General features: G+C 32.3%; 3 protein-coding genes across 3 annotated transcripts; 1 reads left to right on the top strand and 2 right to left on the bottom strand.

The window, feature by feature from the left end:
* Window positions 1-2,936: 2,936 nt before the first annotated feature.
* eIF3c (eukaryotic translation initiation factor 3 subunit c) lies at window positions 2,937-21,682 on the bottom strand. The gene is made up of 26 exons (XM_080151766.1): window positions 21,553-21,682; window positions 21,310-21,360; window positions 20,692-20,825; window positions 20,468-20,551; window positions 20,082-20,154; window positions 19,753-19,835; window positions 18,869-18,932; window positions 18,567-18,629; window positions 18,139-18,244; window positions 17,795-17,942; window positions 14,774-14,908; window positions 14,311-14,476; window positions 14,071-14,202; window positions 13,509-13,799; window positions 13,027-13,220; window positions 12,747-12,836; window positions 12,303-12,511; window positions 11,936-12,028; window positions 11,057-11,124; window positions 10,792-10,911; window positions 6,930-7,054; window positions 6,558-6,655; window positions 6,122-6,222; window positions 4,917-4,970; window positions 4,180-4,272; window positions 2,937-3,432 (listed from the first exon to the last, which is right to left on the bottom strand). The coding sequence occupies exons 1-25, from the start codon at window positions 21,619-21,621 to the stop codon at window positions 4,210-4,212; spliced, it is 2,814 nt and encodes a 937-aa protein (XP_080007892.1). The 5' UTR covers window positions 21,622-21,682; the 3' UTR covers window positions 2,937-3,432; window positions 4,180-4,209.
* Window positions 7,194-9,946, top strand: LOC145311320 (apolipoprotein D-like). The gene is made up of 8 exons (XM_080150528.1): window positions 7,194-7,442; window positions 7,874-7,930; window positions 8,200-8,237; window positions 8,367-8,472; window positions 9,106-9,221; window positions 9,404-9,456; window positions 9,554-9,638; window positions 9,804-9,946. The coding sequence occupies exons 1-8, from the start codon at window positions 7,412-7,414 to the stop codon at window positions 9,891-9,893; spliced, it is 576 nt and encodes a 191-aa protein (XP_080006654.1). The 5' UTR covers window positions 7,194-7,411; the 3' UTR covers window positions 9,894-9,946.
* On the bottom strand, window positions 21,641-25,070 carry Prx4 (Peroxiredoxin 4). The gene is made up of 6 exons (XM_080150521.1): window positions 24,899-25,070; window positions 24,257-24,319; window positions 23,453-23,587; window positions 23,105-23,230; window positions 22,724-22,894; window positions 21,641-22,382 (listed from the first exon to the last, which is right to left on the bottom strand). The coding sequence occupies exons 1-6, from the start codon at window positions 25,022-25,024 to the stop codon at window positions 22,290-22,292; spliced, it is 714 nt and encodes a 237-aa protein (XP_080006647.1). The 5' UTR covers window positions 25,025-25,070; the 3' UTR covers window positions 21,641-22,289.
* Window positions 25,071-26,214: the final 1,144 nt, after the last annotated feature.

Here is a 26,214-nt window from a genome sequence, read left to right as displayed (position 1 = left end):
CTTAACATAATTTCTTGTATTGGTATTCTCCTCCTTATTAATTACATTACTCCTCCCCCTCGTAAAGTTAAGGATCTGAACATAAATTTTATCTTAATTTGTCGTAAAAATGTGGAAAACACGCGATATCAGTGGCATATGATAGGAGTGTATAGAAGGGTGTCACCACCCCCTTTAAAACTAAAATTGGGATCGCTTGTCTTCCACTTTTTTCAACCGCTAACGGTTGCACCAACTCCTGGTGTACACTGTGCATGCCACTGCTTTTTTTAGATATTATAATAGAAAGTCAATACGTAGATTTAGAAAATCTTAGCTAAAACTTGAATTGAAGTATAATTCGATTTAATTTTCTTAAAATAATAATTTTTTCAAAAGGTATAAGAAGAAAATTATCTTTAGCTTGTTTATGCTGTGAAATTATGGTAATATTTATGTTTGTTTTGTTTGTTTAAAATTCAACTGCTTATCCTTATTACATTAACTCCCCAACTCTAATTTTCACACAGGAAGTTGTTTAATTGTCCAAAATTTTTCTGTCAAGGATAACTAACAAACAAGTTTAAAAAGTTAATTAACAATAAATGTTAAAAAAAAAAACATAAACATAAAAAACATTTATTCAGTGACGAAGCAGTACATACATTAGTACACCAAGCTACTGCTTAGTACTAGGTGTACTTTACAATTTTTCATAATATTTATAAATTTAAATTGCATGACTAACACTAGATGTTATGTGTGGCACTGATTAGGCTTCCCTAAAAGTAGGAATATGCGTATCCGAGATGTTTGCATTGCCTTTTTTAGGTTGGCATTAGGTTAATAAGAAAAATAAGAAATAATAATGTCAAAATAAATGTAGGTAAAATTAAATGGACAGGGGAAAAAGAGAAGGAAAGAAGGGTTACAACAAATTTTAAGGCTAGTTTTTCTTAAATTTTAAAACCATTTCTGTAATTAATGATGCAAGGTTTTTAATAAATCCAGGCAAATCAATATATTTTAAGTACATTCATTACATTCTTCAATATTACATATAGATTTAAAAAGTTCATCTTTAAGATTTAATGCAAATGTTTTTTTAGGAATATTCTCATTTAAAAGATCTTTTTCATGACAAAAATTATTCCATAGTCTTTGGAATGAAAATAATGGAAACCTTTCAATTTTTTTAAATTTGGCTATTGGAATATAAAACTCACTAGAATTTCTTAGTTGTCTCTGATTTCTTAGATTATTTCTAATCCATACACCATCAAAAGAATTTGGTAGCCTCCAGCGAATAAAATCATAAAAAAATAGTAGTTTTGTATAAATAGATAGCTCCATAATAGGCAAAACATTAATTTTTTTAAACAAAGGTGGCGTATGGCTGTTATAAGCGGATTTGTGTATAATTCTAATAGCTTTTTTTTGTAGAACTACTAAAGGCTTAATAGATGATTCTAAGCCACAGCTCCATGCTGGCAAGCAATACAATAAATGTTAACACAAAATAACACACAGGGTCATGCAAGGTAAATGCCCTATTGAAAGTACTAGAAACATGTTTTTTTATTAGAAATTAATATTATTGTAATGAGGGAGAGTAACACAAAATGATGGTCCATATGAGTAAAAATATCCAAAATTGTTTTTCTTTTTAAATCTTTTTTTAAACCTAATTCAAAAACACTCTACTAAAAAAACTGATTCCAAAAAAAGCACTCTAATTAAAAGTGCTGAGTTTGCATGAAAGGTATGACTTTAATTTTTAACCTGATGGTATAAATTATTGAAAACTGCACAGCAGCTGTTTCTTGTAATTTTACCCTTTCTCAGGGATACAGGGATAAGTAAATTAAAAATAAATTGTTTCCACTAAAATAATTTAAATCTTTACAAACAAAGTTTTCTTGAAATGTAAAGGTTGATTATGTTATCATTTATTGACCTATAATTGTTTACAGTACTCCAAGATACAATCACGTTTTTTTTAAATATAAAAAAATAAATATTTGAAAAAATTTAATTTAAAAAATCTTAAATTATTTTTAAAATATTTCTATTTACCTTTAAAAATACGTTTACTTTTTAAATGAGAAAAAAGTTGTATTTAACACAATAAAATTTCTTTAAAATTATGATCTGTTTGCATTGCATATAATTAGAACTGTTATGAATAGATTATGAATAGACCTTTTCAGAAATACTACTATTCAGAAAATCTACACGTATGCAAAATCTACGCATGACCTTTGGTATGACTAAGGGGGGGGGGGGGGAATTATGACACATTTGCGTAAACCTGGTGTATAGGCATTATCTTTGGACTAAGAGGATAGGCTATTAAAGATAAAATCATTCTAATATGACGAATTTTCCCAAGTTTTAAGATTTTTTGGATAGGCCTCATCGTTCAGTCGCTGCAGGCCTCCAATTGGTCTCTGGACAGGTAAAAAATAAAAATAATTATTTAAAAAGATTTAGAGGTTAACTTGTAGAACAAAATATGCATCTTTTTGAATGTTATTTCTTCCTATATGGCTTGTTTTCAATAGCCGTAGAAAAAGGATAACATCCATTAGTTGCGAAGCACAAAAATCATGGATGAAAAAACGGACAAAGTGAGTTGTAGAGCAGATTTTCAAAATTCATAAAGAGAATTAGAAAAAAAGGATACGCTAAATAAAAGGGTATAACAATACCCTTATGAAAATATAATGTCTTATGGTACGACCAAATAGGATGTAAACTGAATGCTTGAAGCAGATTTTTTATCATTGTAGCCATAGTGCATCTGACAGCAATATTTGAAGAAAATTGAAATAAAACTCTCCAGGAGATTATGTTTATCGGCTGCAGTGAAAGTTTCTCCGACGTTTCTTCACAGGTCCATATTAAATTCTTTTAGAGCAATTGCCAAAGTACACAAAAATTAAATACAAAAACAATTTTAGAATGAACATTTATTAATATTCGGAAACCGGATTATTACAAAATGAGAAGTCATTCAGGAACAATTAAAAATGGATAGCAAAGCAAACGACCAAAGCTCTTTTACGTTTCCGTTTCACAAAATACTCGAAATACCATTTCCTAGAGGATGGCACTAAACGTGGACACCTCCAGGTAGAAATCGACCATTTTGCTAGCAGGATCCAATTCCAGGTTGACTTGTAGGCATTGTCTTTCAGCTGGGGGCAAGTTGGGGTACTGTTCTCCACTTGGGGACTAGTACGGGGACTGCCATCCACCTGAGGACATGCTGGGGTCAACACTGGAAAGGATTCAGGCGGCTGAAAGATTGGAGAAGTATCAGCAGATTGTTGATAGTTGCAGGATGTCTTGTAACTGTCGGTTGGGACAGTCTGGTCGTAGGTTTGGGTTTCATTTGGATCGGATGATTTGATCAAATTTGATACTTTGTCCAAGCCTTTCAGCATTTGCCTTAATAGAAAAAAATATTATTTCATATGTAATTTTTTAAGATAAAGTTAGAAACAAACTATATGAAGTAGTAATATTCTTCAGAAATGTAATGTTTAAACTAGGGTTGGGCCGGATATCCGGTGTGACCGGATATCCGGCCATTTTCAATATTCGGCCGGATACCGGATATTGAAACTATCCGGCCGGATATCCGGCTCTATAATTTTTTATATTTTACACCAAAAATCTCTGCTTTTTAAAATTTTAAATGGCTATAATTTTCTTATTATTAAAGCTAGAAGAACATTTTTTCTGAACAAGTTTAACTTTATGTAAATTTATATAAGATTTCTGAAGAAATTTTTTTTTGCTACCTTAGTATCTGGAAATTTGGCCGGTTATCCGGCCGGATATCCGGTAATTAGGCCGGATAACCGGATATTTGCCGGATATCCGGCGTTAGCCGGATATCCGGCCGGTTACCGGATATCCGGGGTTTGAAGTCAGCCGGATATCCGGTATCCGGCCAAAAAAGTATCCGGCCCAACCCTAGTTTAAACTTTAAAGTTAGGTTATGCATGAAAAAGCAAAAGGGGAAGGTTTAGTTTCGTCAACAAAGATGAATAGAAATGGGAATGGAGTAATACGAGCACTGTGCTCTGTGGATTGAATCAAGGAGGAGCTTTGCTAACTAATGTTTCAATGGACGGACGGACTTATCCTGGTTTTAAAGTAGTTGCCTAATAAATATGGAGTTTTTTTTACCTGTAGTAGAATGTGGCTTGGGAAAGGAAGTTAGTTCCAGGCTTTCCCATAGGTCTGGGATCTGTCCTGACGGTTTCCACCTCGGTAACCACCCTGTAATTAAATCAATGTTTATTATGTCTGTAATATCTCTCCGCTAGCGTCTCCAAAAGTTTGAACTAACTATGCAATGGTAGAAAAAGAGTGGTTAAGGGGTTGATTTGCTTTGTAGATAAGATTTTTACAAGTGGACTAAATATACCTTAAATATTAGCCTGTTACTAGAGTTGGATTATTATAAAGATCATGTAAATCAAGTCTGTATAAAGGGACACTCGAAAGCTTCTTTCAAATTTCCAATATAAACATAATTTAATGCTGACAGAAATCTTACATCCTACTACTTTGGATATATTAAATTATAAGCACGGGTCTTCGGCCCCTTGGGGCTAACAATACTTGTTTTAATCGTACAATTGTTCATTAATATCAACGAAAAGCATAATACTATGTGATCAATAACTATTCTGCTGCATACAATCAAATGACGTTTTCATAAAAGATACGTAAAAAATACTTTACTATTCTAAAGCAGATTTAGATAAGGGAGTTATATTTGAATTAACTAAAAAAACAAACTATTTGACCTCTTTCTTTAAAAACAAATATTTCTCAAAGCATAAGTTAAATTATTAAATAGGTAGTTTTCTTCCAATGAAATATACTCGACACATATTAAATATAAAAATTTAACTTACCCTGCCCCCTTCTCTACCCCCTCTGTAGCCGCCCCCCTCCCCCCTCTGGTTGAACTAAATTAAAAATTATTATTCTGGTGTGCATTCGCGTCCTCACATGTATTACAATAGCATATCATCATAACCGCATATGTCTACAACAGTCCTTAGCTTTAATATCATATTGAAACACCCTGGCATTTCGCAGGGAGTAAGGGAGGGGACAATGGGCAATTAATACAATTTAAGAGGGTTCGCTGAAAAGCAACGAAAACCAGATTTTTCAAGAAAATTTTACCAAAATTGTAAGGGGATCATGGTAACCTAATTTAGAACAAAATTAGTTCTAAGAAAAAAATCATTTACTTGAAAATTAAATTATCAACACATCACAATGTAGTAAACATTCTGTAATTAATCACTAGAAAAATCTTGTTTAAACCACCCTCAACCCTTCTAATATATTTATAACTGACCCCAAAATTCAAGCGGTTCTTAGATTATTTAATACATAAATATCACAGTAGAGTTTCTATACATGAAAAGACATTTTCTTGGGAAAAAATATTTGTTAAAACCCGCGATAAAAAACAAACTTTTCTGTCTGCATATTCAAAACTAGCTCAGCTAGTTAGCGGGGCATTGATGCGCAAGTCCCCAAAATCAGTAAGAATCTGCTGTATTCGTGCACATTCTCTTTAAGCCAGTCCCCAAAGTCTGAGACTACTTAAAAATTGAATATTCGATCCATTGTCCCCTCCCTTACTCCCTGGGCATTTCGTCTATACAATATTTAGCGAATATAAAACACTATGCGGATGTGATGATATGCGGAAGTAAATGCGCACCCGTTATCATATGGTGTTCGTACAGCACAGCAATACTATATATACAAAATAGCAAGTATATTGTGTCCAAACAATATAACAAAATTAGCAAAGAATCTGATATAAAAAAAGTATTTGCTGTAATCCAAAAGAAACTAAAGTTATTGCTGTAATGCAAATCACCATGTTGGTCTTTTTATTTGGTCGACGCAACTTAAGTTAATTTTCAACTACAAAATATCCATTTTCCAAGAATGGGGTATGGGTTAAAACTCACAAAGCATTCTAAATTAAAAATAGAATGTCGAGCTCTGAGAAACATAAAATTGAATATAATGTAGATTTAATTACATTTAAGCTATGCCACCTTTTTAATTTGTATGACAAACCATAGCTTACCTTGCCCCCCTTGTAGTTGCCCCCATCTCTGCCACCTTTATTGTAGTTGCCCCCCTCCCCGCGCTGGTTCCTGTTGTTCTCCCAGTTCCTTTGGCTCCATCCTGATATAAAACTTTTTGTTAAGCTAATTAATTATATCAAATTATTTTCAGGAGTTTAACAATCTTGTCCTTCAACTAATTAAGATAACTAACCTGATCCTCTTTCTAGAAGCTTCTCATTGTTCTCCATGAGTTGAACTATCTTGTCACTCAACTAATTAAGATAACTAACCTGATCCTCTTTCTAGAATCTTCTCATTATTCTCCATGAGTTGAACAATCTTGTGTTGTCAATCAACTAATTAAGATAACTAACCTGATCCTCTTTCTAGAAGCTTCTCATTATTCTCCATGAGTTGAACAATCTTGTCACTCAACTAATTAAGATAACTAACCTGATCCTCTTTCTAGAAGCTTCTCATTGTTCTCCATGAGTTGAACAATCTTGTCACTAAGCTGCAAAGCAAGACATTGCAGACGAGATGGATCAGTTCTAAAAAAAAATTAAATAAGTTATTGGCATTTAAATCCTTTTTAACCAACGCCCAGTACAATGAATCTAACCAACTATATTTGTAAGGCCAGCTATCTGTATATACTAAAATATTTACTCTCAAGTTTTTCCATGCATAAATGTTGATCTTGTACATATAAATCATCTTTCTACTTATCTTGTTGTTTTCCAATAGTCTATTATAGGTTAAATCATATGTTTTGTCCTTGTAAGTCAAACTATTATAATCTAGTTAGTGTATTATATATCTTACTTGTGCATAATGATACACTGGCTGGGCTGATCCAGGCTGGCCATCAGCTCCTCGTTGATAATCATCTTAGACACGAGGGCGTGCACACGATTCACATCCAGCTCGTACATGTCAGCAAGGTTGGGCTAAACATAATTTAACATTTCTAATTTTTAGTTAAAATGTTAAGAAATTTTTCTTCTTATAAGCTCATATATGTTTTCCAATGGATAATTCCAGTCCTGTGTTTATGTATACAATACAGGTGGAAAAGTCGTCAGTATTGTATAACTAAAAGATAACATTGGTATGCTTTACTGTGAAAAAAGATTAAATGTATTTGTTCTTTATATGAATTCATAATATTTTCATTATAAAAGACTTTAAATGATGTATATTTAATAACTTATCTTTTAAGTTATATAAACTTCTTTCTTAAAACTTCTTATCTTTAAAAATAATCAAAAGTAGTTCTTTATCAAATTTTAGTTTAATAAAGCACGATGAAGAGAAACCCCATTGTATTTTATTTAGGTTAGATTCTATTCATTAGGGTTCGTAGATTAAAGCTGATTTTTTATATCATTACCGTTCGTACGTCATGTCACTAAGCATAAGTGCATTGAAGGCAAAAAATCTCTATATATAGCACACAAGTTAAAACATTTCGCATTTTTTTAATTTAAAATGTCACTATCCTTGTTTTTATTAAAATCTTTTTTATATTATTTTGCTTTATGATAAGATGTAGGTATATCCATATCCTAAACGTTTTTGTCACTAGTAAAACAAATAAGAGTACAAAAACAATTGTCTCCAAACGAAGCGAAGCAACTACAAGCTAACATCAGTCCAACGTAGTTACAATACGTCTTTGCTATTATATTTTTTTGGGGGTATTAAAATAAAATTGTTAACAAAATAAAGCTAATCTGGTTAATACATTATATAATGAATCCTACAAGGTGCTCTGATCGGAGTAACTGCTGGCATGAAGTGCATGCACCCAGCACCCGCCCCAGGTATAAATTTTTCAAATTAATTTAGATAAATAGTAATTAAACATTTGTATTAATTAAAAAAAATATTTTATTATTTCATAGAAATTGTAATGAAAGACGATTAAAACATTACAGAAAGCTTCCAATGATCAGCTATTACGAGGCACAATCGAAATTACCTGCATCTCTTCAGATTTATCTATTTAAGAGATCTTAATACCTTGAATGCAAATATCACCCAACCCCCTAATCCAATTAATTTGTATTTTCATTTATTTGAACATGTTAAGGTTTCAAAGATGAGCTGTATGCAGGACGTTGGTATGAGGTACAATATCAATATTCTTTTATTTTTCTTTGATATATTTTACCTCCATATTGATTTGTATATAAAGAAAATAAAGTTTATATCTCAATATTTGAAAATAAAAATTCTATGAATAAATTGATTTAAAAGGTTGGTAAATATCAAACAGCAGGAGGCGCCATATTCCAAGCTGGTACAGTCTGTACCATAGCAACATATGATCCATATTCTCAACAAAATACAGGAGGAAACATTGGTAAGTAAATTACATGTAAAAATCTTGATTTTACTTGAAGGGTATTTAACTATCAACGCCATGTAAGAATTAGTTTATTGTTGACAATGAAGTCAGTAATAAAAAAGTAAGAACAAAAAATAAGTGCAGGGATGTATATTCTGCACAAGATTCATTTTTTTCCCCAGCTACAAAATATTTTATTTTATTCCCCTCCTAGTTTTTTCCAGCAGGGAAGGAGAAAAAAGGAAAAATATTTTCAGAAGTCTTTATCTTATTCATATTATCCTCCCACCCACATATTCTTTTATTTTTTTTTTACCAAGGAGGGGAGAAAAATCTAATTTTTTTTTCAGTTCTCTGAATTTTCACTCCTCCCCCCCCCCCCTTCCCTTCCAACTAGGTATTTTTAACCCCCCCTCCTTTAGCAGGGTCAAATTTGCAGAATATACACCCTTGAAAAAGTGTAAACTATATTGAAAAAGTGTAAACTATATTGAATAATAAAATTATGCTTGGATACTGACTTATCTCTCTTGTTATTCCTTATTCCTAATATCAAAAATACTTTTTATATTCTTTTAGCTTGAATTATTCCAGAAAATTAATGTATATCTGTTCTATGAAACATGAAATTAATGAGAAATATTCCAGGATATTCCAGCAGAAAGACAACAGCGGATGGGTCCTGGGTGAATGCAACAGGTATTCTGGAACCTATGGAGGAACCTGGACACTTCACACAAACTCTGGAGTTCTTTGGAATACCGGTAAGATGAATTTGGAACAGCAAGGTTACTTTAGGATAATGAGCTATCACAATGCAGGGTATTTCATTACTAAATAATAAAATTCTTGGGAAAAATGTGAAAGTACCTAAGGATTAAAAACTACTTAATACTTAATGTATGCTGTCTGCAATATATTAGTAAATCTTTGTACGTTTTTGTAGGGTCCTTCAGTTGATTACAATGTTGTTTGGCTTGACGAGGACAGTGCTATTGAGTAAGATTTTTAAAATGATATCATTAATTATGAATTACTTTTAAATGATCTTTAATTTATAAAAAACAAATTCTTTAAAGTTAAAAAAATCATTTAGATTTGACTGCAGTGAGCATATATTTGGGTTTTTGGATTACTGTGTCCATTTCATGTCTAGAACACCTACTATTGCTCCAGAAAAGGTTAGATTTTAATCATTTTCTTACATTAAATATGTGCAACATTTTTTAATACCACCCATTGTATTTGAAGACTGTACGTCTTTTGTTTGATGTTTTCTCGTATTATAGCGATTATAAAAATTGTCTTTTTATCATTGTTTGCGATTAAAATTTACTTATTGTTAGTTGGAGGCCATGATGGAATTTATATCCGCATCAGGACTGAATATGCAAGATCTGGATTACATGCCTGGTGAACAGGAGGGTTGCTGGTAGTAATATCAATAATTATAACTACCTCTTTTATAAATATAATCTATTACAATGTTTTTGTTATTTCTAATCCATGAAAAATTATTAAAGTATATTTGTGCAACTACTTAGATTTAGAACTCCAAAAAAAATCACAAGACTACAATTTTTAATCCTTGTAAGTAACTGGTCACTTTTAAAGATATTTAAAGAAGAGAAAACTTCAAATAGTCACACCAAAAAAATCATACCGCGCATCATGGAGATGCTTAAAAGTAAAGGAGATACTTGTAACATATTTCTTATTGGTTAGACAAATATATAGACATTTTGAGATGCAATGTCGCTTCTATTTAATTGCCAGTACGTTTGTCTCACGACAAAACTAAGTAAACTTTCTTTTAGTTGTACATCCGTTAAATTAGTAATAACAAAGCATTATCTTGTATTAGGTTTGAATAAAAAGTTAAGTTCCCCACATATTTTATAGAAATGGAAATACGCATTAATTCTAAATTTTTCCAAATTATAACAGTCATGCTCTTCTACTTACAATTATTTTGTCCTTGTTAAAGATTAATGACTAAGTGAAAATAGCTTAGCTGGGATAATCTGTACATAATATAAGTATTTTACTACAGCTAAATCTTTATGTTTATTACAATTTGCGAGATGGGGAATTTAACATCAATTTTTAATCGGTCAAGCAATAATGATTCAAATTTTTCTAGAAATAGGTGGGTAATTGACAATTTAGAATAAGTTAGAGGATTTTCACAACTCCCTTTTTATTATTACTATAAACATTTACTGGCGGCTATGCCCCAATGGGATCTAGAGACCTTGTATTAAATGGGTAAGAAAGAGCAAAGAAAATAGCCACAAAAATATTTTTTAATAGGAGTAAATAAGAATTACTTACCAGAGAAATTGAATCATACACATTGCTGAAGGTGAACAAATAGGTGCGCAAACTTTCCTCTTGGATCTTCTCAATCAACATCTTGCGCACAGAATCTGCGTCATAGAACAGATCCCAGACCTAAAATAAAATGCGTCAATTCACTGTAAACTCGAGAACAGATTTTATCATTTGAAAAGTATTCGTTTTAAATATGTAACTTTTTCGTCAATGATAAAAATCAACAAAATCTGCTATTTTTATTTGATAAAAGAAATCGACAAACCTTCGCATTCATCTTGTCGTTAATGATTAAATCTCTGGTCTTTTTCCAGTCACCGTTTCTCATAGCCTAGTTGAAATAACACACATTTCATGTACATCCTTAATACATCTTCTATAATATTGGTAGAATATTTCATGTACAGTACATCCTTAATACATCTGATATAATATTGGTAGAATATTTCATGTACATCCTTAATACATCTTCTATAATATTGGTAGAATATTTCATGTACATCCTTAATACATCTTCTATAATATTGGTAGAATATTTTATGTACATCCTTAATACATCTTCTATAATATTGGTAGAATATTTTATGTATATCCTTAATACATCTTCTATAATATTGGTAGAATATTTTATGTACATCCTTAATACATCTTCTATAATATTGGTAGAATATTTCATGTACATCCTTCATACATCTTCTATAATATTGGTAGAATATTTCATATACATCCTTCATACATCTTATATAATATTGGTAGAATATTTCATGTACATCCTTCATACATCTTCTATAATATTGGTAGAATATTTCATGTACATCATTCATACATCTTCTATAATATTGGTAGAATATTTCATGTACATCCTTCATACATCTTCTATAATATTGGTAGAAAATTTCAACTAACAAAGCTAAAGTTTTCTAGCTTTTCCTTACTACAAACTAACGAGACTAAAGTATTAGCCATACTCAATAAGTCCAGGGTAATGTAAAAACTTGAGTAGCTTTTAAGAGAATTTCGCCCCACCTAAAAATGTAACAGCTGAAATTAGTGATTTGTGAAAAAAAAGAAAAAATTGACACCTTGACATTAATGTTTCCAAACCCAGGAAAATATCAATGTTAATTAAAAATGTGTTATTCCTTGCTGGCAGCGACTACATGTTCCCTCATGCTCTCAGGGGGTCCCACCAGGGCCTGACGTTCACTGTTACGCAGTTGCATGTAGTAACTCTTACCTAAACAATTAGTTTGATCAATTCTCTATTTCAGTTTTAGAACGTAAATGGGAGAAGCCAACAGAGAGCAATGAAAAAAATTCACGAAATTATATGGATTTAACTTAATTTATTAAACATATGCTTTATAATAAAGATTTATGTGGAATTAGTTTTATTTCATATAGGTATTAAAACAAGAATCATTTATCTTATATCCCAAAATAATTGATTTAAATATAATTTGTCAGTAGAGGTAAGTTTTTATTAAAGTAAAGCATAAAATGAGACTTACTGATCAAACGACGACGTGCATCATATTCATGGGCAGACATGAACGGAATCTCAATCAACATAGCAGAGACCAGGTACACGCACTCCAAGAGCTCGAGGTTGATGTGCATGTGGAAGGGGATCTGCCTCGACTTCTCAATCTTCTCCTGCTCAGAAGACCTCTCGTATTGGCGCTGGGGAATCAAACCCTGAGCCAACAATTCCTTGGATCTAAAACCAGTTTTTAATTTTAGTTGGGATCAAGAACAATCAAGATTGCATTTTAAGAAAATAAATTATTTTATTTTGGCAATATTCAAATTTAAAAGCTCTTTAAAATACCTTGTTATTATTATCAAATGAAATTATTCCCCAAAACAAACATCGAATTCTTTTCCTATTAATTTAATCATATTACAAAACATGTTAAAGTATTATAGTCAAACTTGACTATTCCATGACTTACCTTCCACCCTGTTGAATATCAAGGAGAGCGTTGTGGGCATCCTTGACAGCACCGTGACGGAAACCACACAGACCAAGTTGTACAAGGGTTCTAGCAAACAAAGAAAATATGTCTTAAGTGTATAAAACAAAGTGCAAAAACATTTAAATTCAAAGATTAAAATAAAATACAATATAAACCCAAAATTGGCCAAAATGCATATTTTTTCCACCAAAGTTAATGAATTGCTTTTATCCCTGCAGATAAAAGCCAAACTTGAGCTTTAGAAAGTTTTCTTTGCCTGTTATAAAGAATATGGGTGCTGGGGTCCGAATGTTGGATTGTTTCCTGGAGATGTGACATCAGCATCAAGTCTCTGGCCTCGTACCAGTTGTCGTGGATAGCATGGTGGTAAATGTGGCACAGGATGGCGCGAGTTCGCAGCCTGTCAGTGCTGTCCTTGCTGTAGATGTACTTGCAAAGCTTGTCCATGATCTAGGAGCATATGTTAAATTAAAACAACAGTTCTTAAAACAATTGAGCTTAACCATTTTTTACGAAAAAATACTGTCATATAGCTATACTTAATTATATATTGAGTTAATTTTTTTTAGACAAATGAAATATTTGCACATATACAAATAAAATCTATTTTAATAACCAAATTAACGAGGTTTGAATATTTCTTTCTATATATCTATTTCACGTGTGTATGTTGATTGCTATTCTGATAATATTTTCTTTGCACCAATACATACTGTAAATAATAAAAAATAATTAAACCTGTAGAGAGGTCTCGACCTCAGTGGGCTCTTGCTTTCCACTCTTGATATCAATCACGCTGGGATCAAACTTGAAGTAGATATGCTCAATCCTCTTCAAATAAATCCTGCACACCTCTGAGGGGCTGCCACCCTTCAGGATTAACTTCTCGGCCTTGTCGAGAATGCCGACAACCACGGGCTCGTCCTTCAGACGCTCGACATACTCGTTGCTGTGCGCGTCGCAGCCCTTCAGGACCTTGACGAATTCTTCATCCAAACGCTCGACAGCGGTCAAGAAACATCCCTTGATCTGTCGGACAAAAGGTGTTAAATTTAAGATAAAATTAGCTTTTTACCGAAAATCAAATTCTGAAAAATACTACTTAGCCTCACATTTTTCAAACTCCACCTCAAATTTCTTTAAGATGCCTTGTTTATTATTTAATTTCTATCTAGTATAGTAGTAGCATTCTACTCTTGCATGCAGCAATACAAGTAAAATATTAGGTGTTTAAAACTGGAGGAAACATTAGTGACCAGAACTTATTTTTGGTGCATTTACTTGTATATTTAACCCTTGCCTTGTAAGGTTCATGATCAAGGACTTCATTCTCATCGAGAATAAGATTGCCAGTGGTGATAACATCAGCGTGCTCCTCAAGAAGATCCAGCAGCTTGTTCACACCATCCACACACTTCTCCCAGCTTTCAACCTTAACAACCATTTTGGTCATTTCATTTACCACCAAAGTAATCATTAATTTATTCTTCTTTGTTCAAAATATGAAATGAACGAAAGGACTAAAAGAAACATTAGTTACCTTCATGGCGTCATTTAGCTTAGGATTGTAATCAAATAGAGCGGAGGTGATGCTAAACATGATCTTAATCAAAATTCCAGCACCAAGATTATTTTCAGTGGTGATGCCGTACAACTCATTCAAGAGCTCGATCTGCTCCTTGCGGTTTGTCTTCTTTTTGCCTCTGAACACAGCACATTTAAAATAAAATATTTAAAAGACTGACGTAACATATTTAATTTTGATATTTTCCTGTAACTTAGATGTTACCTAACATAATAAACTGGTCCCTTTTTGAAGTGAAAAAATACTGGCTTAAATGCATTCAGTTAATTCAAGTTCAAAAATGTCAACAACAAAAAAGGTATCAGATAAGATTTTAGTTTTGCCAAATTAAAATTCTAGACTCTAAAAATAGAAATATGCTGTCTGTCATTTAAAGAACAAGATATTAGTAACTTTAATTTACAATGTACTATTCCTGGCGGCGGTTATTTCAAGCAGCTTCTTGATGACAAGATCATGAGTGATCTCAGCGTCCTTGGAGAACATGGCAATCTTGGCAGCTGTCCGGTCAACCACGTTCCAGGAACCTTCGTCATCCTGTTCACACTCGAGACTTTAGATTATGTATGTTGTTATTGCGTTAGCTTTAGTTTTCTCGTGAATAGGAATTATAACTACCATAGAAAAGTAGAATATGTATTTTTAGTAGGGTTGGGCCGGATATCCGGCCATTTTCAATATCCGGCCGGATACCGGATATTGAAACTATCCGGCCGGATATCCGGCAATATAATCTTTTATATTTTACAACAAAAATCTGTTTTTTTTTTTAATCTTAAATGGCTGTAATTTTTTTGTATTGTTAAAGCTAGAAGAACAATTAATTTTTCTGAATATGTTTATCTTTATGTAAATTTAATATTAGAAATCTCAAAACATAAATTTTGGCGGTGGCAGCAGTACTTGGCAGCTGCCAGCCGCAAACCGACGGTTGGCATGTAAACAGCAATGGATTTTATGAAATTGTAATATGTCATGAAGATATATAAAAAAGCCTAAGTATAAAATTTTAAATCTTTAAGTAAAAATTTGCGGTCACAGGAACCGTTTAAAGATTTCTGGAGACCTGGAGGTCCAGGACTTGCAGGATTATACCTGGAACCTGAAATCGACTTGAACACCTCTATTACATATGAGGATGTACGACTAAAGAATTTTTTTAGTATTAGATAACATGAAATGCTTTGTTTAAGTAAAAAAATATTTTTACTTTTTACCTGAATGACCTTACCAGATTTGCTGGCATCCTGTGCCCGCCAGGAAGGAGGTATTAAAAAAATTCCAACTCTCAGTTATGTGTCATACCCATATTTCGAAAGTCACTCAGTTATAGCCCTCTACCTTTTATACACAGAAAATGGGATAGAAAAAAACAGAGGGGGGGGGGGGGGGCAGGCATTCAACGCCACCTCCCCGCCCATCCTCCAACCGTTAGGGGTTGATATTACAGATTGAGGGTAGTAATAGTTAATTAGTTTATTTGCTAAGGAGAAAGATCCTTTAATAGTTACTTAATTTTTAAGTTTTAACCTTAATTTTATTCTATTATATAAAGTAGTAAGCTTTTTTTTGTCTGTAGCAAAGGATCCCGCTAACCGCTGAACCGATATGGTTCTCCTTTAGTGTGAAGCCTCTTATAGGTCCCAGGGTGGTTTTAGGCTGTTTAATTTTTATAAAAAAGTCGTTGTAAAGCTTTAAGTTATTTTTCTGCACTTTCATGTCCTAATAACCCTAGATACTAGGGACGCAGCCGCTAGTATAATATATCTATAATACAAAGTAGAACGATGTCTGTCCGTCTGTCCCTTAAGATCTCGGTAACCACTGAACCGATCGGATTCTACTCTTCAGGGTATCTACCTATTTTAAGCTATTTTCTTGGGGGGTGGGGCACTCCCAACCCCCCCAAAAACAAAAAAAAAATCCCCCCCATTTTTTTTTTATTTCCTTGGTCCTTCTTATTATTATTTTTTTTTTTACAAATTTCAACTTACACTTTTTTTACCATCTCTTGGGGCAAAGCCCCTAGAGGCTAGGGGCGAAGCCGCTAGAATAATACAGGGTGTCCCATGTAAACTGTTTTTTTTTAAAACGCTTATTACTCCCTTAATATCTAAGCTATCTTCGTAAAATAAAAAGTATTTGGCAGCAAACTACTGACCATTTAATGATATAGTAATGAAAAATCCGCAAAGTTATCAGAAAAAAATCTACAAGGCAATACATAACAGGCTGATTTTAGTAAATATAAGACTAATCCACAAGAAAAATATGCCTTAGTTAATTTTGAAAGCAGCTGGTGGTCCAACGGTGGATCACAAAGACTTACTCTGACATTATAAGAACTGGCATTGTAGTCTAATTAAAAAATCTGGTATATTTCAGGTTCTTGTGTGCATTTAAAGCGAGCTCACATGAAAAATTAAAAAAGAAGATCAATACTATGCTTTTTTTTTTTTACATATTGTTCACTTATATTACACTTCAGATTCTTAAATATTGAGAATTTCTAGTATGCCATGTCAAGATTGTTCTATTTTTGTGCTTAGAAAGTCTGAGCGACCAGCAGTTTGGACCCAAACTAATCTTACAGTTCACAAAGCAAATATTTTCTTGTGGGTCAGTCTAAATTCAATAAAATGAACCTCTTATGTAATACCTCGTAGATTTTTTCCTGTTTATTTTGTGGATTTTTCATCATTATCCTATAAAATGGTCAGTAGTAGGCTGCCAAATACTTTTAATTTTACTAAGATAGCTCAAATATTAAGGGAGTAATAAGCGTTTCAAAAAAAACAGTTTACGTGGGACACCCTGTATAAAGCACCAGTTTATGAAGAATTTTTTTTTCGCGGGTATAGTCCCTTTCGTGGCAACGCCCCTTAAGGAGCGATTATTCGTATTTTCACAGTAGCTTTCCTCCTATTTCTAGCCCCTCGCGGGGGACTCTAACCTTGCGGGGCAAATTGCCTAACCCTGCGGGGCAATCACCTAACCTAACCTAATATAACCTATTAAAAGCAATTTTAAAAATACAACGAATCGCCCCATAAGGTGCGTTGCCACCAAAGGGACTATATCCTTTTTTGATACTTTAATATGTAGTAATTTGGCCGGTTATCCGGCCGGATATCCGGCAATTTGGCCAGATAACCGGACATTTGCCGGATACCGGCGTTGGCCGGATATCCGGCCGGATACCGGATATCCGGCATTTGAAATCAGCTGGATATCCGGTGTCCGGCCAAAAAAATATCCGGCCCAACCCTAATTTTTAGTACGTCCTGTTAGGTTATGTAAATTATCTTTTCAGAGCTTTTGGAGTAATACATCCAAAGTACCTCAGATTTCAGAAAAATAAAAAGGCCTTTAGCTATTTTGTATTTAAATTGATTGTTTCAGCTTAAGAGTAAAAAAGTCAACAATAGGATTCAAAAGTCATTCCTCATCATCTTTCATGGCATCTCTCTCCCTCTTCTCTTTATCCGCCTGTTTCTTGGCCAGTTTCTCTCTCTTCTTCTCCTCCTTCTTCCTTTCCTCTTCTGGATCTACTGCCTTCTTCAAGAACATCTCACGTGTGTAGCCGCCTGCAAAGATTATGGCATATCAATTTCATGTTAATTTCTTTAAACCAAAGAAAGATACTTTGATTCACAAATTACATTAATTCACGTTAATATTAGAGTCATTGCACTTTATATTAGTATTGTAAAAGCACGTTCTAATTGGTTGGTTAAAAATAGCAGTGCAGAATTGCTTAACCCTGCGGATCCATGCTCTTACCTGTCGGCTTCTCATCATCGCTGCTAGAGCTGCTGTCGCTATCACTTGGCCATTCGTCATCATCATCGTCATCAGAGTCGTCAGCAGCAGACTTCTCTCTCACCTTCTGTTAGTTTAAATCCATTAGTTAAAAAGTTTCAAGCATATTTAGCATGTGTAATGCTAACAAAAAAAGCTTGGTATTTAAACGTTTGAAAAGAGTTTTGAGTGAAAATTAACATAATTTCAATTTCGTAGACAGATAAATTACGTGAGTAAATAAAGAAGATCTATATGGTCAAATTTGCCCCATTATCCGTCCTATTAGTTGATTAAGAGAGGGTGTATCTCTGGATTAAGACAAGAAAAAAAAGACTAGTTAATATGATATCATTATAGAAAATGACAGTGAATATATTTGAGAATGACTAAAGGATAACCATGCCAACCTTCTTCTCCTTGGGAACACTTGGAGCACGCTCCTGCCGCGAGGAATCATCATCATCATCATCCTTAGAAAAAAAAGAATTTATTATTAATAATTTAAACACTGTGTCCCTAGAGCTCTGTATTCTAGATAGGGAAGAGGGAGTGGACAGAACTTAAATTTCCCAGGGCCAATGTGATTGTGAAGATTTATTAAGTTTGAAGTTCAGTGGTTAATAGAATCTTGACGTACAATCAGAAATTTTACAACTTTATATTATAAGATTTTAAAGCATAATTTTTCTTTAAAAAAATTGTAACTTACCTCCTTTTCCTCTTCTTTATCCTCCTCTTCTTCCTGTTCATCCTCAGCGTCAGGATTCTCCCTGCGAAACACACAACAAATACTTAATTTTCACACCAAAAAAAATCAGAATACTCTTACCCCTTAAATAAGGGGGGGGGGGGGGTTAATGCAACCATCTCGTAATCAATGTATAAATGGCACTTAGAATTCGAATATCGATCTGAAAGGGAACTATCCACGAACGAGAACAAGTGATTCTAAGCACCTTCCAGCATTGATCCATAGTATTTTTTTTAGTTAATATACTAGGTTTATGTTTAATATTTGGTTTATCAACTAAAAAGTTGGGTTTTACCATGGTTTTATATAAAAAAAACTTTGAAATGTAAATAGTTTTTTGATGCAATATCATCAAACGCTTTGTGGAGTTCAAATGACAAAATAAAATATCACGGCAGAAAAGCATCAAAAGCTGTAAATTGCAAAATTACTTTAATTAAACTGTTTACAAAAATTAAAGTTACTAACCCTTTTTCTAAATATACATTTTTAATCAAAATAATATACTTTTGTGTCAAAGCTTTTAAAAAACAGCTTGAACTCATCAAAACATTTGATGATATTGCATTAAAAAATTACTCGTGCAAATTTTCAGATCGAAACTCGAATTATAAGTGCCATTTATACATTAATTATGAGATGGTTACATTAACCCCCCCCCCCTCCCCTTCAAGCTCATGATAAAAAAAATTTTTTTACAGTGGTTAAAAGTAAAATTGGAAGAGGTAAATAATAATAAAATAGAATAGTGGTGCTAGTAGATCAACAAAAAATTGATGAACTAAAAGACTTACTATAACCCCCAAGTAAAATCTCCATAATATATTATGTATTAGTTCCTGAATTTAGCAATTTCGTCGGTCAGATTATCACGGATATATCTCTTAAGCTTCTGTCTCAGGGCTCCGAGACTTTTACCATTTACCTAAAAGAAAAAAGTAAGTTCTAGATGGAAGTGCAAGGTCCAAATATGTCCAAATTCTATTCGTTCCAAAGACGTTAAAATGTCAACCTACAATTACATTCGCTATGAAATATAAGTAAAAACAAAGACAAGATTGACATGAATGCTTTGACTAATAAACAAGTTCACCATCAAAAAATTTTCAGACTTTAATCATGTTGATACAAAATGAATTTTTCTATTTAGGTGAAAAAGTATAGAATATACCTTGCTCATAGCTTTACGGCCAGCAAGGTCTTCCCAGCACTCATTAGTAATGTCTTCCAACTCAACCAAGATTCTAAACAGACAAATAATGATTATCTCCAATTATTAAGGTAATTTGAATAGATGATGGGGGGAAATAAATACAGATTTTATAAGTAAAACAATAGAAAAATTTCTGACATAACTAATATTTGAATGAGGTGCTTAAAATAAATTGCTCTCATTCGTGAAGTCCCCTTTTGTTGAAATTTTCTTCTGTTTTTTTATTATATAGCATTCTTAAAATTGTATTAACCATTCAGGTTAGGCCAGAATATGCTATTCTATGTACGTAAATAAGCCAGAAGACATTTTTTTGTATATTGTGTAAAATACTTAAAACTTACTTGATATAGAATCTTGGTACGCCTTTCTCCTCTTTAAGAATAACATTCTTCGCCTTCTCATAAGCTTGTAACAATTCTTCAAAACTAAAATATTTCAATTTGAATCGATGACGCAATATTTGAAATTTTATTTCGTTCATGATCTTCACTTAAGCAATTTTAATCATCCTTGAGTGATGTTTTTTTAAAAATGAGATTCAATAATAATAGTTTTAAAGGCTTACTTTGAAAGCATCTTGTTGAAATCTTTGATTTTCTTCGAGTTCCTAACATTCTTGATAATATTATGAAGAACTTCATATCTTTTCTCTTTTTCTGTTCTCACCACTCTCTTATCGTCTCCTTCATCGTCGGAGTACTAAAATTAATACTGTCGTCATTTGGTTGACATAGAGATCCCGTGGTTCATATAAGAAGGAGGACATGTATAAAAAAAAATACTTCATTTTTTGCTAAAGGGTATTTCATTAAATATATATCTTGTAAATCTTATTCATGACAATCAAAAAGGAAACACATCATCTAATATATTTAAAGCTTTCCTGTTTCGAAGTGTTCTTTAGAGGACTAGAGCACAAGTACAAAAAGAAACAAACAAGAAAGTAAATCTCTGGCAAAAATCACGTAAAGAAAGCTCGAAAGTGCCCATGAACAACAACATATATTAACAAGTTTTCAATAGTATGTCCTATCTAAATTTATTTTAAATTAAAGCTCAAGTCCTGAAACCTTCACACCACAAGGAAAAATATAGGACACGTAATTTCGTAGCTAACTTTAGCAGGTATGTAAAAGAATTTCATACCTCTTGCTGAAGAAATAAAACAAGAACAAACACTTACCAAAATAGCCGCAGCATTAATAGTACGCTGTGGCCTTTTCTGCTGTGGCTTCTAAAAATAAACAAAGATTTAAATTGTTAGGTACTATTAACTAAACATGTAAGAAAACATGATAAATAATATATATGCTGCAAAAATATTTACTATGAGTTTTGAAACTAATAGTTTTAAATATGTTGATCTTTCGACAAAACTAATTTTGAAAATAACATTTTGACAAGCCTTTAGATATAAAACTCTTACCTCATCCTCACTAGATGACTCCTCGGAGCTAGAGCTCTCCGAGTCTGACCGGAAGAAAAACTTGGACATCCTGGTGACTTATCACTTCTTTATCTGCAAAACACACAAACGTATAAAATATAGAAAACCGAAAGGGTAGTTGTAAGGATAGGTTTAATACTAATGATATTGATCTAAGCATTAAAGTTAATCAATCCTTAAACTATCATAACATTTATGGATCACTTTACAGTATTAGATTCAATAAATGCCATCCATTGAACTACCAATTTAAATACAATTTGAGCACACACATAAAAATATATGATTAAAATTTAGAAAGAGATAAGACAAAGTATTCTATTAATACAGCTAGTATAAAGATAAAAATCTTATAAAGTAAACTTTTTCTGCTGATTTTTCTCTCAGAATCCTTGTAAAAATCCCTAACATATTATTGGTAATCTAAAAGCTTAAATAAATATATAAAATAAATAAAAAATAAAAAAAACAACCCGAAGTAACAGTAAAAAAGGTAATGAATTCACCAAGTAATATCACATTATGGTAGAAAATGCATATCATTAAAATGCAAAGTTGTATGTAAAAGTTAGATAAAGCTCTATTTCATACATTTTTTGAATTTTTTAAATTATGACATCAAAATAAACATTTAATTATATGTAATAGAAAGTTATTATGCATAAGTTTAACAATATAATAATTTCCCGTATGCAAGTGTTCATTTTCCCCTTGATCTAAAGATCACCATGGGCCTTAAAGTATTTCATTTTCTCGGTTGGGTCGGGGATGATTGTATCTGCTCCAGGCTTCCAACCAGCAGGGCATACCTGGAAAAGGATTATTTTATCAAATTAAAGTACAAAAATATCAAATATTTTAACTTATTCTAACTTACTACATCAATCGTATGCCTCCCTCATAGTACATTAACAACAGATTAATTTAGTCACGAGTTTGCTCATGAATTTTTTGTACAGATTATCTTGACAAATAATATTAATTCTAAAAATAACGTTATCTATCTGTTAGACCGTCCATAAAACGGTAATCTTGCAATTTTCTGTTTATTTTTACATAAAATGTCCGTCCGTTTTATAAGCTTATCTTTTTATTTCTGTGCCTCGCAGTCAAATGTTATTTTTAGGATTAAATATACATCGTATAATACCTCTCCATGTTTATCAGTATACTGGAATGCTTGAACCAAACGAAGAGTCTCGTCCACGCTACGACCAACAGGTAAATCGTTCATGGTGATCTGACGCAGAGTGCCCTTATCGTCAATGATGAACAGTCCACGTAGGGTGTGTCCGTTATCCTCCAGGTAAACTCCGTAATCCTTTTCATATTTAATTATGTAATAAATGAAACGAAAGGGAAGAGGATTAAACGTATGTGGAGAGAAATTCTTTAAGACTATAAAGTCAGCGGTAACTTGGTTTCTGCTTTTATGTGCACTTTTGATCTGGTTGTTCAGTGTTATGAATATTTTTTTCACTTTAAAACAAATGGTTATTTGTACTAAGTACTATTCAGAAAGAAAACTTACCTTAGAAATAGCGTGGGTAAGATCAGAGAGGAGAGGAATATCTAGTCTGCCAAGTCCTCCTTCGGATCTGGGGGTGTTCATCCAGGCCAAGTGAGTGAAATGAGAATCAACACTACAAGCTACAACCTATATTACAACTGAGTTATTATTTAACAACATTTCTATAATATTTCTTTTTATATAAAGAGGTTAAAATGAAAGCAAATCAAACTTAGTTGAATTTCTTTTCCCCCACTGCACCTACCTCTCTATTTCGTCTCCAATTTTTTTCATAAAAATACGGAGAAGATATAAATATTATACAGAATATTTAAAGTATAAATATATATATTTAAGGTATAAAAATACCTCAGTGTTAATGGCTTTAAACTCCTTTACTCTGTCGTTGAAAGCAAGGATTTCAGTTGGACAGACAAAAGTGAAGTCCAACGGGTAGAAAAAGAAAACAAGATATTTTCCGAGGTAATCAGACAGCTTCAGTTCCTAAAAGATAAAAGTAATATTAGCAAAGCATTAAAACGAGAAACTGAAATGGCTAAGATCATTACGAAGATTTTTTTTTCATTGAAGCTACGGTCAAGTAAAGCAAACACAAAATAATTTATTTAATAAAAATAGTCCACAAAATAATCAATTACTTTTGGTTTGGTAAACTATGTAGAACCATTTTTAGAATTTAATCCTTAATAATGCAAATATAAAATGGATTATGTAAAAATATAGTCAAATAAACAATCCATTATTTATGGTTGGATGGACTATATAGAACCATTTTTAAAATTTAATCCTTAATAATGCAAATATATAATGGATTATGTAAAAGATATAGTCAACAAAACAATCCATTATTTATGGTTGGATGGACTATATAGGACCATGATTTTTAGAATTTAATCCTTAATAATGCAAATATATAATGGATTATTTAAAAAGTAAAGTCAACAAAACAATCCATTATTTATGGTTGGGTGGACTATAGAGAACAGTTTTTAGAATTTAACCCTAAAATATTCTATTTAATTCTGGATTCATTTACGGACAACAACAAAAACAGTGGTATAATCAAAAAAGGCAAAATATCCACACGAATTATATAAAATGCATAAAATATCGAATAGGTACAAAATTTTAAAATCATAAAAAGAGTTTTACCTTGAATTCACCATTAAGAACAGCAGTTCCTTCCCAAGCTGGAGCTGGTTTAGATATCATTGCCTAAATACAAAATTATAGATATTATAAATAGAACGCACATAAGGGGATTTTCCCCCTGCTCATTTTGGAAATTTAAGTACCTAGTGAAGTTGCATATGTGTAACAATTTTACCTAACCATTTATGACAATGACTTACACGTACTTACAATGCCCAGTAATTTCACTTTGAAATTTTTAAGCCCTAAAATGAAGGTAAAAATTCTTTGCATCAGATTCAGAACGATTGCTTCAAGTTGCTTCCTCCTGAAGAGGCCTTCATGAGTATTATCAGGAATATTTTTCCGTTTCAAAATATCTAGTTCCTAGCCTGTAAATTCTCAAAGAACCTCTGAACAATACCATTATTTAAAATTTGCCAATTTTATATTGTTTTTTAAAATCTCCTCAGGCTTGTAATCAAGATAGTTTGAACCGGACAAAAAATACTGATTCAACTCATTTCTGGGAGCACAATGAAGAAATGGTTCTAATGAGGTGAATTTATAACATCCATATATAGCTGTAGGGCTATGCTAAATGTAAGGCAACATTTGTTCATAAACACGAATTCTACTAACCATACCCCAATAAATTGTTACCTTAGTCCACTGAAGATTGTGACCAGAGGCTTTATCTCCTGTGTCAGACGCTCCTTGTTTTTGACAGGTATCATCTCCATGGCTCATGGCCACCAGAGTCAACCCTGCAATCCAAAACAGCTTCATTTTTGTCTGAAAAAAGCCAATAACATAAATCTCAACAACGATTTCGTTATTCATAAAATTTCACTTTTTCATTATTGATAATAAAAAAATTGGCAAAGATTCCAATAATTCTAAAATTACGCTAACACCCATTTAAGAATTCAAAACAACTTGCCGGGCTGTGCCGCTTCAACTTGTCCCTGCCACGCATGCCATCACCACTTTCTGCTCAATAATTTAAAAATATTTGCGGCATTTGTGCATTGAAAGACGACATTTCAGAAAAGTGAAAATAACGGGCAAAATCTTTACACACTTTTTTCTCCTAAGCTGTTGCGTTTTTAATAGGAAATATCTAAAAAAATTCGTAAAATAAATCAACTGAAAACATAATTGCAGGTGTTTTAAAATCAATTGATTTAAACACAGACGACCTTTTTTGTTTTAATCCCTAAGCTTTCCTGTAATCATATTTTTTTATTGTGCACAAATACCAACAATAGAGCATTTGAAATTAAAACAAATAATGTTTGTGCTTAGATATTAAAAAAAATTGGTTTTAAAAATTAAGGAAACTTCGCTACCATAGCATGTTGTCATCCTTGTTTTTTTTTATTTTATCTCTTAGCAATAAAGATATAAGGAGGTTTTAGCGAGAGAAAAAAAAGTTGTATGAATAAAAAGACGACATTTATTTAGAAAAGAGTTGCGGCATACTCGCAGAAAATAATGTCTGACTACAAGGCAACCAAAAATGAACGTCAAGCTTTTCAAGCCTCTCATCACAATGCAATCAAAGGGAGGATTGAAATTATGCACAAAATGTGTAGATTTATATCCCTAATAAATTAATACTTGAAATACGTGATGAATAATAGTCAATAACAAGACTTATAATTTGACGCTGTGCCAACCTTAAAAACTAAAAAAGAAAGTTTTAGTATTTAAGAGAACTAGCTATACCTATATATTTGCAAATAGCCTATAAACAAAGATAAATTTTTACCACTTAATATAAAAATATCAAGAGTTGGAAATTACTTTGGTGTTAGAGTATCCAGATGTACTTTCTCCTCTCTGTAGATCCCTGTTATAAAGAAAACAAAAAGGCCATGAGATGTTTGTCTTTCAATCATAGAGAAGATTGTATTTTGTATCAGGAAATTGTTAATTCTTTTGGAATGATTATACTTTGATTAATACTATTAGAG

The sequence above is a fragment of the Acartia tonsa genome, chromosome 2 (assembly GCF_053477335.1).
Source record: "Acartia tonsa isolate MP-2025a chromosome 2, ASM5347733v1, whole genome shotgun sequence".
Taxonomy (NCBI): Eukaryota; Metazoa; Arthropoda; class Copepoda; order Calanoida; family Acartiidae; genus Acartia; species Acartia tonsa.
Note: the sequence above shows the minus strand (reverse complement) of the source record. Positions and strands in the feature narration are given on the sequence as shown.